Consider the following 15880-nt stretch of genomic DNA (forward strand, 5'->3'; position numbering starts at 1 on the left):
CGGCATCTAATTCCACGGGATGTCGATGACCGATCCAGCTCCTCGCCCCCGTTTGCAGGTCCGGCTTAAGGATCCTCATTAAAACCATTCCTTTGTAATGCCGAGTCATTTCTAATACCTCCGATGTCGAGGATCGTTCGATCGATCGGCTCCAATGGATCCGGAAGTCCCGATGCGTGGGAAAACGTCTTCGGGACTTTAAGGCAATGTCCAGGAAAAACGAATTCGCCAACTTGTCATTTTTATTTTTTTTTATTTTTTTTTTCGCGGTCACGCAAAGGCTCTACCGTGGTAAGAAGTAACGCGTGACGATCGAGATGAAATTTTTCTCTCGTTCTCATGGAACGATTTAGACAAAAGATGCCGTTGATTTCCCGCTCAAGATAACGAGTCTCTTTCCTATGCGAGATAATAACCGAGGAGTAGTTTGGATTATCTTCGAAGTACCGGTACACAGGTTGTCGGTTGTGAGAAATGTTGGTGGCACCTAAATTACTAGAACCTCCGTTAGGTTCCGACCTAACTGCTTCCGCATCTCTCGGCGGCGTTTCTGATGCGGCGTGCATGGTGTACCGTTTTAATTCCCCGAAGAAAAGAGAAAAAGAAAGAGACCTTCTCTTCGACATCTCACGATTGTCCAAGATTCTTCCGCGTCAATTTCGGTCATACTACCACGTGACACATTTTTCCCCAATATTTACAATCGGCGTCGTTAACTTCGAGGGTGCATCGGGGCCGCCATCTTGCGGTGGCGATTCTAGGCGCCGATTAGAAGAGAAGATAAAAATGACGAGATAACAAAAGAACTTCATTCCAGTGAAATGACTATTCTTTGAATTAGACATTTCTCTTTGGTACTGTTCCATGAATTATTTCTTCTTTTTTCTCCCCGGGGTATTTGGGGGAAATTCGAAGTCGTTAACCTCGGAGGTGCATCGGGGCCGCCATCTTGCGGTGGCGATTCTAGGCGCCGATTAGAAGAGAAAATAAAAACGGGCTCCAAACGCCCTCAGGTGTGGAGACGGAGTCTATGTCAAAGTCGTAAAGTGGTCACACCTCGGTGATCAACGTGTCGGGGCAAAGGATGTCGCAATCGCTGCACCGTTGCTTGCATCCTCTTTGTACGAGGTCTACGAGACCATGCAAGCGTGCACTAACGACATACGAGGAGCCCTGCTTCGATGGCTTTCTTCGCGGCACTTTGTCGATCCGAGTCAAAGAAAATAAAATTGACGAAAATCGGGAAGCGAGCGAGAGCACCGAGGAAGTGTCCCATTAAAGTGATTATGAAAGGGTCATTCAATATATCGAAATATAAAAATATAAACAGAGCCCACCGAATCATTTGAAACTTCATCTAGTGATCATGAAGGCCCTAAGGCAAAACGCGACGCCGGTGAAATTTCATTTTTTTTTTTTTTCAGAAATGTTTCATGGATATTTTCACGTCTCGATGTATATCGAATGACCCTTTCGTGTCACCTTAATTCATTTGCGTCATTTTAATTGCTCATTACGATTGCCCCGGGTTTGATATACCGTTTTCTGACGTTCCGCGCGTGATTATTCATGAAAGGAAGCGAGGCGCCATTTTAACGATCTGTAGCCCTCCCACGCTCTTTTTGGGACGCTTGGGAATCCGTGTCAGTTCACGTGGGAACTCGAGTCACGCGTGTCCCATGAGACCTGGACGATGAAAAAAGCCGAGACGGATCATCGACTTTTCACTGGCGATCCCTCCTCCCTCCATTATTTTCCCCATTTAATCGCATTCGAAAGGAAAAGCGCTCCCTCGCGGCAACAGGTGTCCCGGAGCTCGCGATACACCTGTCATCGTCATCGAGTTCCTACCTTAACGAGGAACGATTTAATTTGCATGAAACCGTAATTACGCGGAAATTATGCAGGGAGAGTAGTCGATTTTCGGCTGGCTACACATGTTACACGATATACCTTTACCGCGTAAAGAGAAAAAAATAAATACGGAAAAACGTGGGGATTTCTGATCGACTGACTGAGAAAAGAAAATTGTCATTGTACCAAACAGGGCCCAGAGAAATATTTTGTTAATTAAAATATCAGTTATATGGCCGAAATAAAGGGGAATAAAATTGAGACGACGTTTCTTCGGAACTATCGCGTCATAATTCGGTCTGTCGCCGATAACGCGGCGGGATGCGATCGGATCTGGAGGGAAACTCGACCCTAGGGACCCCAGGGACTGTCGAGTCCCTGTTCCCCTAGAAAGCGGTGCACGCTCGAGAGCTCTCGCTCGCGATGGAGGGGACCAGGAGTTGCAACACCCACGTGGGTCCACGTGCAGCATCCCGTGGTGCAACCGACCTGCATCTCTCGAGATCGAGCGAGCTCTTACGAGGGACATGTCGCTCCGATTATTCTTTTTTTCTCTCCCAAGGTCCCAAAAAAAAAAATATACGATCTGACTACATCTCAAGGTGTCACAAAACAGTCATTCCATATATCTCGAAAGGTGAAAATATTGATAAAACTTTTTTCCAAGCTAGTTGCACCGAATAATTTGTTCCTCCACCACGTGATCATGGAGGCCCTAAGAAAACACGTGCGCGTATATTAATATCGATTAATCGATTAGTATGCAGGATATAAAGAAATTCGAGATTGCACGGTATAATCGCGTTATCGCGCCTGACGGTGCGCTCGGCGATACCGGCGATCGATCGACCTATCGATCGCTGCATATCGCGCCGGCGAGTTCGGGGGTTCAATGAACTTTTGAATCACTCGCGTACCTCGCTACGCGATTCGCCTCGCGAATAATAACCGGCCCCGAGTTGCAAGATAGCCCGCCGCGAGTTATCTCCGACAGTGTTTGCGACCCGAAGGCAATGAGAGAGAGAAAGACGGACGGATGCACCAGCGCGTGCGCTAGACAAGGACCGACCGAGAGTCCTCCTCCATATCGGCGCGACTGCACCGCGATCGAGCGATAACCTCGAAAATACGATTTCAACGAAATCCAGCCGATTAAAGGCAATCATGTGACGCGATGATTTCTCGAACCTCCGCGCGAAATTCTCATCCTATCATTTCCTTCGAGAAGACACTTCGCCAATATCTGATAATCCCCATTTCCTTAAAAATGAAAACCGGTAGATGGAAGTCGATGATTTTACACGTGATTCCAAGGGATTTAAATCATCTCCTGGATCGAATAATGATATGTAAAGGATGAGAGAAGAAAAGAAGTCGAGGACACTCACCGTCCGGCGTGGTGACGGTGCCAGCCTTGTTCACCTTGGAGTTCCACATGGCGGGGGTGGTCGGGGTAGGGTTGAGGTCGGAGGTGGGTTGTGGGGTCGGTGGCAGGGGCACCATCCCGGTCCCCATCTGCACCCCATGGGGGTAGTGCTCCCCCGGCGACCCATAGGACCCGGCTTCGAATCTCCTCCTGTCCCCGCTGTACACTTCTCCGGAGAGCCGCTCCACCAGCTTCTCGGCCCTCTCCCGGTCGGAGATCGCCATGGGTTCCTGTTTGATCCGCAGATCTGCCGAAAATGATAAACATAGATTATATCACCAAAGCCTTATCAAAGCATTTAAATAATCGCAAAACATTCCTCCAAACAAGGTGGACCGAATTAATTCCGCACCGAAAGGGTTAAGGAGAGTCTCTTACCTTCGGCCACGCTCTCCTTGCGCTCCCCGTTTCCTCGTTCCTCCGAGCGTTCGCGTTCCAACTCTCGTTCCAGTTCCGTGGGGGTGTGCGGGGCCGTGTGTGGGTGCGCGGGCGTCTCCGAGGGGTGAGGGAACGGCTGATAAAGATGGTTCTCCAGGAGCAGCGGATGCGGCGCGGACGCCGGCCGGAAGGCGGTTCCGTCCCTCAGGACGCTGGCTCGTCCCAGGGCGTCCACGTCGCTGGGCGATCTGGTCGTCCGGACCGACGGAATCCAAATAGGGTCAGAATCGATCTCACCCCAATGTCACCACTAAGATGACCACTCAACGAGTCTCTCGCTCAAAAATGTATTTGGCTCGAAACTCCACCGAGTATCTTCCCGTAAACCTGGGGTGAAAGAGGTCTCGCGACACTTCCCTCCTTACCGAGTGAACCGAATCATTCCAAACCCCTCACCACGAACACAGTGGCCATAAGGAAGGTTCCGACACCCATATAAATCCTTAAAAAAATGTCTACAAAAAATATCAACTTTCATAAAAGTCGCGACCTCCCTCACAGCCTCCAGGTTCACGTAGCAAGATATCCAACGACTCGGTACACCCACTTCGGGGAGAAGCGTCACAAGCTGGACCTTTTTGGGCCACAATTTTTTTCTTTTTCTATTCCTGTGTTTCCACTCGGAAATTATTTTCCTCCCTCGTTACGTGAGTGTACCATTTCAGAGGGTGGGTAAGAGGAAGGATAGGAAGCGACGCACTCACCTCATGTGTCTCTTCTGAGGGCTCTCGTAGTAGTGTGGGGTGGAGTAGGGGTTGGGCACGGAATAGGCGGTCGCGGGGGAGGGAGCCGGGGTGGGGGTCCTCTTGTTGGACCCCTGGGGCCCGGCGGGTCCCTCGGCGTCCCCTGCCCCCTGGCCGGGGGCGGCGGCGGGGGCGGCCTCCCCAGGCGTCGCGTTACTATTTTCCGCGGCGTGCCTCTGCGCCACCGCCAGCTTCTCGTGCTCGATCGACAGACCCTTCACCTGAGGAAGGAAAACGTCAGACTGAGGGAGAAAAAAAAAAGTGTCATCCACCTAAAGGGACATTCCTTTAAGGGGAGAGGAATAATGAGAAGATGGGAACGTCAATCGGGGGTGAAATCGGGAAGACGTCACCGGTTGACGGATTGGAGCTCGTACGAAGGGAGGAAGAGGAAAAAAAAAAAGAGACGACCCGAAGGGCGTTGTTACGTACTCTCACGTTAGTAACGTAGTAACGTATTTTTTTTTTCTTTTTTTTCAGCGTACCTGGAGGCACTCGGCGGCCTTGAGGAAGGAGCTGAGGGACTCCTGGGAGACGTGCACCTCGCCCCGGTACATGAACTCGAGGAGGGCCGCCATGTCGTGAGCACTCGTTCCGTCCAGGATGACGATGAGGCCCGCGGGGGAGGGCGGCATGCCCTCGAAGAGCTCCTGGAAGTGCTTGCTGCACGCCGCCAGGATCAGCCGGTGCGCCTTGAACGTGACTCCTGCACGGAAAAAAAAATATATATATTTATATTTATATTTATATTTATTCCTGCCATTACTACACGGAAAGGCATTTGCACTTTTCGCAAAGGGCGGGATTGCACGTGAGAGGTGGGCCGGGTCCTCCGGAGGGACCCTCTCCAGGGTTCCCGGAGGGTTCCCGGAGGGTTCCTCGGGGTCCTCCGGACGCCTAGGAGCCCACAATTAGCCAGGACGAGAGGGCCAATCGTCGCCTCGAGTGGCGTGCCTCGTGCACGCGCATTCGCCCCGTCGTTTACGCCATTTCTGTCCCCCTTCCTGGCCGAGGGTGCACCAGGGGGTGCACCAGTCGGGACCGCCACCCTAACGAGACGACACAACGTCTACGGAATTTCACTTTTCCCTCTTTAAAGGACTACTCTCCCAATTGAAGGAAAATAATTAATTAACCGAAACACGCTACTAAGTTGCTTTTTTATCGTCCTCGGGACGATTCCCATTTTTTCTTTCACCAGGAAGGAAAGTCCCGGGATGGCCGCGGGGGGTCGAGGGGGCGAACAAAGGGGCCGTTGTCCGCCGCCATCTTTTCGGTCCCCCGGGGCCCGAAGAACGGCAGCCGGGCCCGACCGAAGGAATTCGACGTCCGAGGAGGAAGCGGCGACCGGTGAACCCCCCTTTTCTTTCCTTTTCTTTTTCTTTCTCTCTATTTCTTTTTTTCCACGCGCGTCGCAAAGGAACGTCGAAAAAGGACGGAAAATATCACCGCCCACGAGAGAAGAGTTTCCGCCTCGAGAGAAAGACCTGCCCCGTTCCTGCGGCTAAATTTCCGCGTCCACGTGTGGATAAAAATATTCGCTTAAAGGGACGAAAGAGGGTCCGACGAGCCGTGAGAAATCCGCAGTCGCTTCCAAAGGAGGGTTTACCCCCGATGTGCCCGACTCGATCGGATAACCTCTCTTCGGCATCGCTCGAAACGAAGACCCCCCGCGAACCCCCCCTTAAGGTGTTACGAAGTATACATTATATACGCGATATAACGAATAATTATTTTTTCACGCCTAATCAATCTGTTCTTTACGTGATAACACAGATACACGTGGTCTCTCCGGATGCATAGCTTTGAATTTTAGGTTAGGTCTTCCTTTCGGGAGTGAGCAGAGTCCCGGTATTTTTCTCACCTTTCCTAGTCTCATCCGGATAATTATTGCGAGAGGGGTAATTGTAGGGAATTGCCAAGGAGACTTTTTCGGAGAAATAGAGAGATATAGGGGGAAATAAAAAATAGGGGAACGTTTCCTGCCACCTGGTGATCTCGTCCTTTATCTTTCCCTCCGCCCCCCTTTCCTTCATTTTCATTTCCTCATTCTCACAATCGGCTTTAACCCTTTCTCACGATTGCGGCGCCTACGGGGTTCTCTCTGTCGTCCGCTGATTCCATAATGCGTGACCACGCACGTGAATCGGGTACCTAATGCATAATACACGAGCGACGTCACACGGTGTCACCCGACGTATCGCGTTACCGCGTCCCACCCTGAGAAAAGGGAATTTTTTTTTTTGTCTCTCATTCAATGAAATTGATTTCCTTGAATGGAATTAAAGGAACGTAGCGTTAAGTCAAAGAGAACCCTCGAAAAATGTCGAATGTTTACCTGCGATGCGTTCGATCGATCATAAATTAATATTTTACATTATTATGCATGAAAGCGAAACTAAGACGTTATGTCAAAGTGTCATCTAAATCAATTCATACAGGAAGTGCTCGTCGAGGGTGATCGGGATTAAAAATAAATGACAAGTGAGATCTCTCGTATCTATGCACGCGAATATTCTACCGCGCATGCGCGCACTCTCGAGGTCACGGTTGGCCCGTGCTCTTCGGGGTCAACGACCGCCTCCCGGGCGCGAGGGTAATCGTGCACATTCGCGCGTGCGCGCGGGTGGCGGCTCGGATTTGCGGCGAGCGTGCGGAAACGCGAGAGTTCCGCAGGCCGAAGACCCGCCTCCGCAAGGTCTCGAAAAAAGATACCAAGCCCCCCCGAAATATGAATATGAGAAAATAGAGATCCTGCGCATAGCGAAGAAAAGGATTTTGAAGATTGACGATTTCTCTGGGAAAAAAAAAAAAAAAAATCAGGAATCTCATCGCGTGTCTCGATGCTCATAGAAATGACCCTTTCGTGGGACCTTATTAAGAGGTTAGGAACCACCGCCTTACCCTACCGCAACGCCTCTGGTGGCCGAAAGTTGCACGAACCGTCATCCAACAACCGAGCTGAGTACAATCGCGTTTGATAAATTTGATAAATTGGATAAATAGGGTAAATTGGATAAATCCGATGCATAGGATAGATAAAAAAATAAACCTAATAAATTGTATAAATCGGATAAAAATCCCACGGTGCGGAGGCTCCGCAAAAATAAACTGCCGAGGATTGCGCAACCGAGAGCGCAGTGCACTTCTCGTGGACATCTATTCATATCTCAAGGCCAAACTGTGGGAAGCTTCGAAAGGCCCGAGGCTCGGCCCTCGGTCGAATATCTCTCTCTCTCTCCTTCTATCCATTCCGCCTTTTTTCCCCGCCCATTGCGCAATCCCCACCGCGGCGGCGCGTGCAAACTTCCTGTGCACGTAAATCCACCGACAAGCAGACTCGTAATTCACGGAATAGCTCCGCCTTCCGAAATCCGAGCGATCCCCGTGATAAACCGGGAAAAAGATACAAGAAAACTGAAACCTCAAGCATCCAAGTTAAAAAGGGACACCCGAAAAAACCCTAAATATTATTCCCCCCACCTTCGCGTTTCGCTTCTAAAACGATAATTTAATAAACGTGGAATCGACGTTGAATATCCCAATTTTTTCCCCACATTACGATTAACAAATGAATCCGTTGAATCGGTCAAATAATATAGCCGTGCCTCCTCGGATGGACGCTACAGAATTTATCGTCGCTGTAAAAAATCTTGCAACTTTATTTTTTTTTTTCATTGGCAATATGCATTTCTGAGCAAAAAGGTCGACAGCCCGTAACGTTTCTCGCGGGAATTAAAATTCCCGGATAAGACTGCGAGTCGTAATTCCGCGTGGGATGGAAAAGTGGCATTGCGAATCCCGTCAAATCGTAGGCCCCGCCCTGCGTAAAGAGCTCGCGTGGTGCGTACGGGCCGGCGCCACGTGCAGCGTGTGTGCCCGAAGATAAACAGGAACGGGGAACGATTGCTAAAAGCCCACCGTGTCCTATTTTTACGATAGTATCGGCTTCCCTCCGCGAAACCCGACGAGCTATTCCGCCTGGGCCGACTTGCCAGGAGATTAGAACGTGGAATAAACGTCAAAAAAAAAAAAAGAAAAAAAATGAGAGAGAGAGAGAAGGGAAAGAAAAATCGGATTTTCAGGTTTTATCCCGAAAGAAGCGGGAGAATTCGCGTGGTATGGTTGTCCGAAGGATGCACGGCCCGAAATACTAGGACAAATCCCAGAATGATAGCAAGGTTGGCAACTCCGTCCCAGGGGGAGGGAAGAGGCCCCGGTCAACGGCCAACGCGAAGGTCGCTGCAGAGCAGGGGACCCGAGATTTCCGTTGGGCCGGCCGCGCCTTCCCCTGGATCCGGGGAGCCAGCCAATGGCCGCCCGGTACCAAGGTTAAGACTCTGCACGTGCTCGCCGGACCTGCAGAGGAAAACCATACCCCGGGAGGCAACGACACGAAGTGACGGAGAGGGACCCCCGCTCCCTGGGAAACAGGGGGGAGAGGAGGGAGGGATCGCGCGACTTCGAAATGACGCACATCTCCGGCGCATGCGCGAGATACTCCTTGGCCGAAACCGCGGAGGGAGGGGGCTTCCGCGGCGGAATGACCGCGGCCGCTTTTGCGGAAATAGAGGAGGAGCTGCGTTAGGTATGTCGGGTAATGTACGTATTTCTTACGTATACATTACAAAGTATAAATTTTTTTTTTTTCTCTACGTTAAATATACGCTTTATAGATATGTCGATTTTACGCGTTATCCGTGTACGTTGCGGATGCGCTTTCTGAAGCTCATGGATCGATCCGTCGAATTTCTTCGATTGATCGATTTTTTTTTTTTCTTTTTTTTTTTTCTATACCGCGCGCACGTGTCGACCAAACGACGCGTCGCGTTATCAGAGACGCGAAGGGTATCACGGCCGGGTATTCTCTCCGCGTGTTTGGCTTTCGCGGCCGAGACGCGCGTCTCTAATTCCGACTGATAAGCGTCGCGATCGCGTATCCGTGCCCGATCCCGATCGGTCTCGATCGATTTCGCAAGGCCCCCTTGGACGGCGAACTTGGCCCGATTCACCTGTTCGCCTCGCGCGCCGTGAAATAATGCAAACAGCACACTAAATCGTAGTGCCGAGAAAACCTCTCTCCTCAAGGAGCGTCGAGGCATGAAATTGAAAATAATACCCGGGTACAAATATACCCGAGGACGATTACTCATTACCCGGGACAACGACTTCCTACCGAACGTTTCCCCCCGACCAGAAATATTAAGGCGATACGAAAGGGTGATTCTATATATACAAAACATACATATATCTCACCGTCAAAATATTCATAAAAATTTTCTTATCGATATTCACGCGTCATATATATAAATTGACCCTTTCGTATCACCTCAAAAACAATTCGTCCCACCTGGGGGAAATAGGTTAGGGTTACCAGGTGGAGGCGTTCGGAACAACGCGACGGTGGCGCCGCCCGGCCTGCACCTCGGGCAAGCGTCTCCCTCCTGGCCCGATATGGAAGACAAAGGAGATAAAGTCGGGCGGAGTGAAACAAAGAAAAAAAAAAGAGGAAGAAGAAGAAGAAGAAAAAAGGAAAATGGCGCCGACGCCCGGAATAGGCGCGTGCGAAGCCGCGCGAGGGGAGCGGTGCAGAGGGTGTCAATGGCCGGTATCCTGTTGCATCAGAGGTCAGCCTTGACTCCAGGAAGTGTACTTTGCCAGCCGTCCGCGTGTTTGCGTTCCAAGTGCGTTCACTCCGCGCACGAGTCCACCTCCTTCGCGCCTCCCACCCCCCACCCGCCGACCAGCCAAGGCCTTCGCGATATTATCGGGAGGTGCCTTGCACTCTCTCGGGCCGCACTCGGCGCCGTTTACACGTGTACGCCCGGCCACGCGCTTCGGCCGCCGCGACGCGCCATTTCTACTCCCGACGCAATTTCCTACCTCTGGCGAAGATCGCTATGAGCGCAGAAAAAATTTAGGAATATTTTATATGAATGGAGAATGCAATTTCTTAGTTTTGGAAGAATTACAAAAATCGCGGGATGGAATTTTTAATAAATTGATCACGGAATTAGGAACGCGGTATGAAGCCCTGACGCGCCATTTCTCCTCCCGACGCAATTTCTTACTTTTTGCAAAAATCACTATGAACGCAGAAAAAATTTAGGAATATTTTATATGAATGGAGAATGCAAATTTCTTAGTTTTGGAAGAATTACAAAAATCGCGGGATGGAATTTTTAATAAATTGATCAGGGAAATCAGAATGCGGTACGAAGCCCTGACGCGGCATTTCTCCTCCCGACGGAATTTCTTACTTTTTGCAAAAATCACTATGAACGCAGAAAAAATTTAGGAGTATTTTATATGAATGGAGAATGCAAATATCTTAGTTTTGGAAGAATTACAAAAATCGCGGGATGGAATTTTTAATAAATTGATAACGGAAATCAGAATGCGGTACGAAGCCCTGACGCGGCATTTCTCCCCCCGACGCGATTTCCTACTTTTTGCAAAAGTCACTACAAACGCAGAAAAAAATTGCGGAATATCTTACATGAAGAGTAAAAAATTCAGGATAACTGTTAACGACCAGAGACTATCTCCCGCTTCTAGAGGAGTTCCAAAGAAGGCGGGAGAAAATTTATAAAAATTAATAAACACCACGAGGATGAGTAAGAACGCGCAAGCTTAAGGTTCCGTAACGCGTGATGTGTCGAAACCCATGCGGCGCGTAAAAAAAGACCCGAGGAAAGGAGTGCATACGCACGCATCGCGTTGCAACATCAATCGCGAGGGAGGGAAACGACTGTGACCCAGTTTAGCCGAGGATCCCCGACCCAATCCGACCCACTGAGATAACGGAGTCGAAATAGAGTGTTAACGGTACGTCCCGGAACGGGCGATGCACGGAAATGCGTTTCTGGCAACAGAAATCGAAGTATACACTACGTATATCTACATAGCGAACTCGTCGATATTATCGTCGACTACCGAGAATCGATTGTCGTTATCATGAGTGCACAATTCGGTCCCACGTGTCGCGAGACGCCATTCCATGTGAACGGGCCTTAAGCGATTCGGCCAGCTTTATCGCGGGAATTTAGACGAACCGAAATAAGACCGTTTTGATGCCCCGCGATAATGTACAAAGAGAAGACAAAAAAAGCATAAGGGAAGACACGCAGTTCTAGCTGATAAGGAGGTGCTCCTCCTTTCCGCGATGTCTAACATTCTCGGGAGCCTGCGGATCGTTTTTCTCCTCTCTTGATAAGCCGATTTTGACCCCGACGTGATATCGAAAATTGGAAAGCGAGTTAATACGCATTTATCACGTACATATCAACGGCGACGATATTTTCGCACCCATGGGTCCCGATAAAAAAAAAAAAGAAGGAAATAAGTGAGGGAGGGAAAAGGAGCGGAGGAAAAATACAAAAAGAAAAGGGAAGAAAAATAGCCGAACAACGAATCACGGCGTGAAAATAGCCGCGATGTCTGCCAAAGTCCGTAACTCCTGCAGCGCATTTTTTACAACTTCCGGGAAGGAAAAAAAATATATATATATCTGTACATAAATATAGCGAGGGAGAAGAAAATAGACGAGGGTCGCGGAATCGAAATGAAGCCAGACAGTCCAAGATTCGCTATTCGGTGGGAGGAATTGAAATAAAAAGAAAAAAGGCAAAACTAGGTCGAGGAGGAAAGAAGGAAGGCGGATAATGTCTTAGACATAAAACAAGGAGACAAGCCTACAAAGTCGCGACAGGAGCTGGATAAAAACATTTCCGAAAATCTATATAAATTAGAAGCCGCAAAATAGATTATAATAAAGTCCAATCAATTGCAACGTGAAAAATGGATTTCCGCTGTCCAGCTGAAATAGAAATTTCAAGACGGTATTATGGTCTTCTCATTAAAAATGAAAAATGGCATTTCACACTTCGAATAAATTCAGTTGAAAGTGTTAGCCGGCTCCGGTCGTCGACGGCCTCCAGGGTGCGAAAAACCCGGAGGAGAGGACCCCTCCGAGAGGGTCCCCGAAAATAGACGAAAAAGGCCGTCCTTTTTCCCGAGGAGTCCATAAAACACCCAACGCCGTAACTCATCCAAAGCGCATCGTTAGACCCGGAAGCGCGGCTCGTAAAGGAGACGAAAAAGGGGTGAAAGGGGCAAAAAAAAAAGGGGATAAAAGGAAAACCAGGAGTCCGGATCGAGGAAGCTGCGAGGAAGGTCGAGTCTTCCCCTAGTTCGTCAACCTCTTTATCTAGTTACCCCCAGTTAAAACCATAACAACGAAATTCATACACATCCAGTGCGCAGAGTCTACATTCACTCCTAATATCCCCAAAAAAATTAATAATTGTATAATGTCATTGATTAAAAAAAATACATATATATGTTTATGATAACATGTACGGAGTGAGTAAAATGTGTCAGGTCGCGAAAATCGGCGGGTGCAATTTTCGATTAGGCGATGGGGATATTCCGGGGACGTCGTCCACGTCGGCGACCTGAGTCTCTTTTTCTTTTTTTCTTTTTCCTTCTCTTTCGAGTTTCTATTTATGGCGCCGGCCTGTGTACAGGGAATACGGTGCTAGAATTGTACGTGGACGACTGTTAGATCTAACTGTATAACCAGGGCCTACTTACGAGTCCTCGTCGTTAGAGACCTCGAAAAGCCTGGTGAATGATTAACACGTGATTACGGTGGTCCTAATAAAGGTGGTGAAACTCGTGAAATATCATTTGCCGAACAAACGCTATTTTTTTTTTTTTTTTCATTCTTCTCCAGGACGGACATATCCTTTTCAATAACAGAAATTCTGCAAGACCTCCGTTAGGACTCCGGCGTGTTAAAAATTACGAAATTATTCAATGCGCCCAGTTTGGAGGAATGTCTTAATAAATATTTGACTTTTTGGTTAGTGCACATACGACCACTTTCATGACGCCTTAACGTGGGGACTTAAGTGACAGAGAATTTCACTTAACGAGAGAAAATCTACCGGGGATGAGATCCACCTCGAAAGTGGGAATTCGAGAGGTCGCGATATCTCGTGGAAAAACCTCGCCACGAGGTTGCACATTCTCGGTTTATTTAATCGAGCCCGATAAGGCTACGAGTATCTAATTCCACGCGCCAGCGTAGTACTGTTATCACCGCGGCTGATAAATCGCTAACGGGTCTATTGACGCCGCACTCGCACCGAGAAGTCTTAAGTCCTCGTCACAGCGATGGGTGGCACGTTTCTCTCGCTTTCCGCCTCGCAAAGAGACAAGGACCGGAAATTGAGGAAAAAAAAAAAAATATACATCTGAATTTCGCGCTCTATACCGGCGATGCACTTACATAGATGCACTCGGAGTATCGCAAATTGTCTTCGCACCGGCGCCACGCACTTTTGCGCAGCAAGAAATTAAAGAAAGATCAAATTGTCGCGAACAGTTGCAAGGGGGTAAAAAAAAAAAAAAGAAAAGAAAAAAAGTTGCAAAATTTCGCACAATGGTCCACACCGTTCGCCGCAGCGGTGCACTCCCCGGAGTGCACCGGGCCGCGGTCCGCGGGACACTGACGCCGATCCGTGGCTGCGGGCCGGCTACACTTGCAACTGCATCCGTGTGTGCAGCCTCGGCGGAATCGCGAATACCACCGGCCGACCTTGCGCGAGTGGAGCCGAGCCACGTGACTCGCCGAGAGGTGGAGCCCGTCCAATCGGCGAGTGCATTCCGCCGGTGCACTCCCAACGCCTACTTGCACCCGCCACGTCCCACGAGGAGCGGAAAACAATTGCGCAATCGAAGACCAAGTCGAAAGTCAATCCGCGACTCATGGGAACATCAAGGACTGGACTTACTTCCCTCAATTAGCCCGTAGCATGCGTTCCACGTGGATGCGTTTCGCGGGAATAAAAGCAAAATCCGGTGCATGGAGCTTAACAACGAAATAATAGTCATTAAAATAATCCCGTAAATTGAGGGAGATGGAAAATGTTTAACGCAGAGAATAAAATCCCGAGTGGACGAGCTCGTTTAATTTCTACGCATAGGGGGTGTCAGGGTCGGAGGTGCCCTCCTCGCGGAGGAGGGCACCCCGATGTGCACCGGCCGGCGGCTCGGCGGGCACTGGGCGCGCCGCGAGTGCAGCGGTGCAACCCCCTCGCGATTCGCCAACCGCCGGCCAATGGGCGGCCGGTGCATTCCGGCGGTGCACAATCCGCGACACCTACTCGCCGGCTAGTGGAGTAGGATGCACTCGAGGCGGACCACCTCCGAGTGGATTTCGCGTGCACTGCGCCGGCCATGAGTACGGGCCGCGACCCAGCCACGTTACGCGGTGAAAAATGCACTTTTTACTCGGGGAAAAAAAAAAGAAAAAAAATGTAAGGAACAGAAAAAAAAAAGAGAAAAAAAATTACCCTTCCGCTCCCCGGATCGGAGGAACATAAGCGCAGTCAGGCGAGAGGCGGAGTGCACGCGTATCGAGCCAATGCGCGTTTATGCACCACCCCCTACTTGTTGCACAGGTGCCGCCACCCACCCACCCCCCCTGATTACTACCGCGACACCTACGTTGCATACAGGTGATCGTGCATCTCTTCTCCCCCATCCGAGACGAGTTCAAGGTCGCCGGCTCTGGGTAAATTTTCCGCGATTGCGCAATCGCCGGCTGATTCATTGATTAAGCCTCTCGGTGCATTTAATAAATTAGCTTATATGTATATGTGAACCGCCAGGTCGTCGCAATTGGATAACCAAGGAGACGATTAAGGTGGAGCATCTCCCCATTAATATAATATAAACATGGAGGGTACAAGGAAGTTCCTGAAACTCGTGAGACTAGTCTCTCCTTTAATTAGTCCATATTTTTAAAATCTGTTGTGAAAAAAAAATTCAACGGGGTCAGGACCTTCTTCGTACCCAAATTTTTCACGAACGTGTGATTGCTTCGGATGCCGCATTCGCGTCTCTCCTTAAACTCGGAAAATCGGAGGAGCCGACTTACCCTCGCAGAAAAGGGTGACATCGGTGAGACTCTCGCTCTTGAAGAGGTTCGAGAAGGCGGTCGCCAGGTTGCTGCCAAAGCTGTTCCACTTGAGGCAGAACTGCTGCTGATGAGAGTCCATGACGCCACCCCTGGGCCCACCCCCGTGAACCTCGCCACCCCTGTCACTGCCACCCTGCGCTCCGGAACGGCCTTCTCGATCGCACCCGTGCCCGGCCGCTTCTCCAGCTGCGCAGATTAACAGACCTCGGTTTAAAAAAAAAAAAACGAAATTCTCCCCGACCTCCAGGTGACATTATAAAAAATTTGACACCTCGCAATATTAAGGAATTCACTGATAAGAAGGGCCCCCCAATAATTGAGAGTATTAAATATAATAAAATATCAAAGTGTCAAAACATGTATATAACAATTCCCCAAAATTTAATTCACCGGAATAATTTCGACACTTCGTACGTATACGTGACACTT

At 49.4% G+C, this 15880-nt stretch overlaps 1 protein-coding gene across 3 annotated transcripts in view; it reads right to left on the reverse strand.

Annotated features, from left to right (window-relative positions):
* Positions 1 to 15880, reverse strand: part of LOC105695691 (zinc finger protein chinmo) — a 45639-nt gene that overhangs the window by 15902 nt on the left and 13857 nt on the right. For 2 of the 3 annotated variants that reach the window (XM_012417492.2, XM_012417507.1), the window contains 5 exons: positions 15410 to 15637; positions 4947 to 5167; positions 4423 to 4703; positions 3659 to 3906; positions 3243 to 3527 (listed from right to left, as the gene is read on the reverse strand). In XM_012417492.2, the coding sequence (XP_012272915.1) occupies positions 3243 to 3527; positions 3659 to 3906; positions 4423 to 4703; positions 4947 to 5167; positions 15410 to 15637 (1263 nt within the window). The remainder of the gene's footprint in view (positions 1 to 3242; positions 3528 to 3658; positions 3907 to 4422; positions 4704 to 4946; positions 5168 to 15409; positions 15638 to 15880) is intronic. The other variant, XM_012417499.2, reaches the window with a different exon arrangement.

Source organism: Orussus abietinus, unplaced genomic scaffold (assembly GCF_000612105.2).
Source record: "Orussus abietinus isolate OABI.00-Male unplaced genomic scaffold, Oabi_2.0 scaffold73, whole genome shotgun sequence".
NCBI classification, from domain to species: Eukaryota; Metazoa; Arthropoda; class Insecta; order Hymenoptera; family Orussidae; genus Orussus; species Orussus abietinus.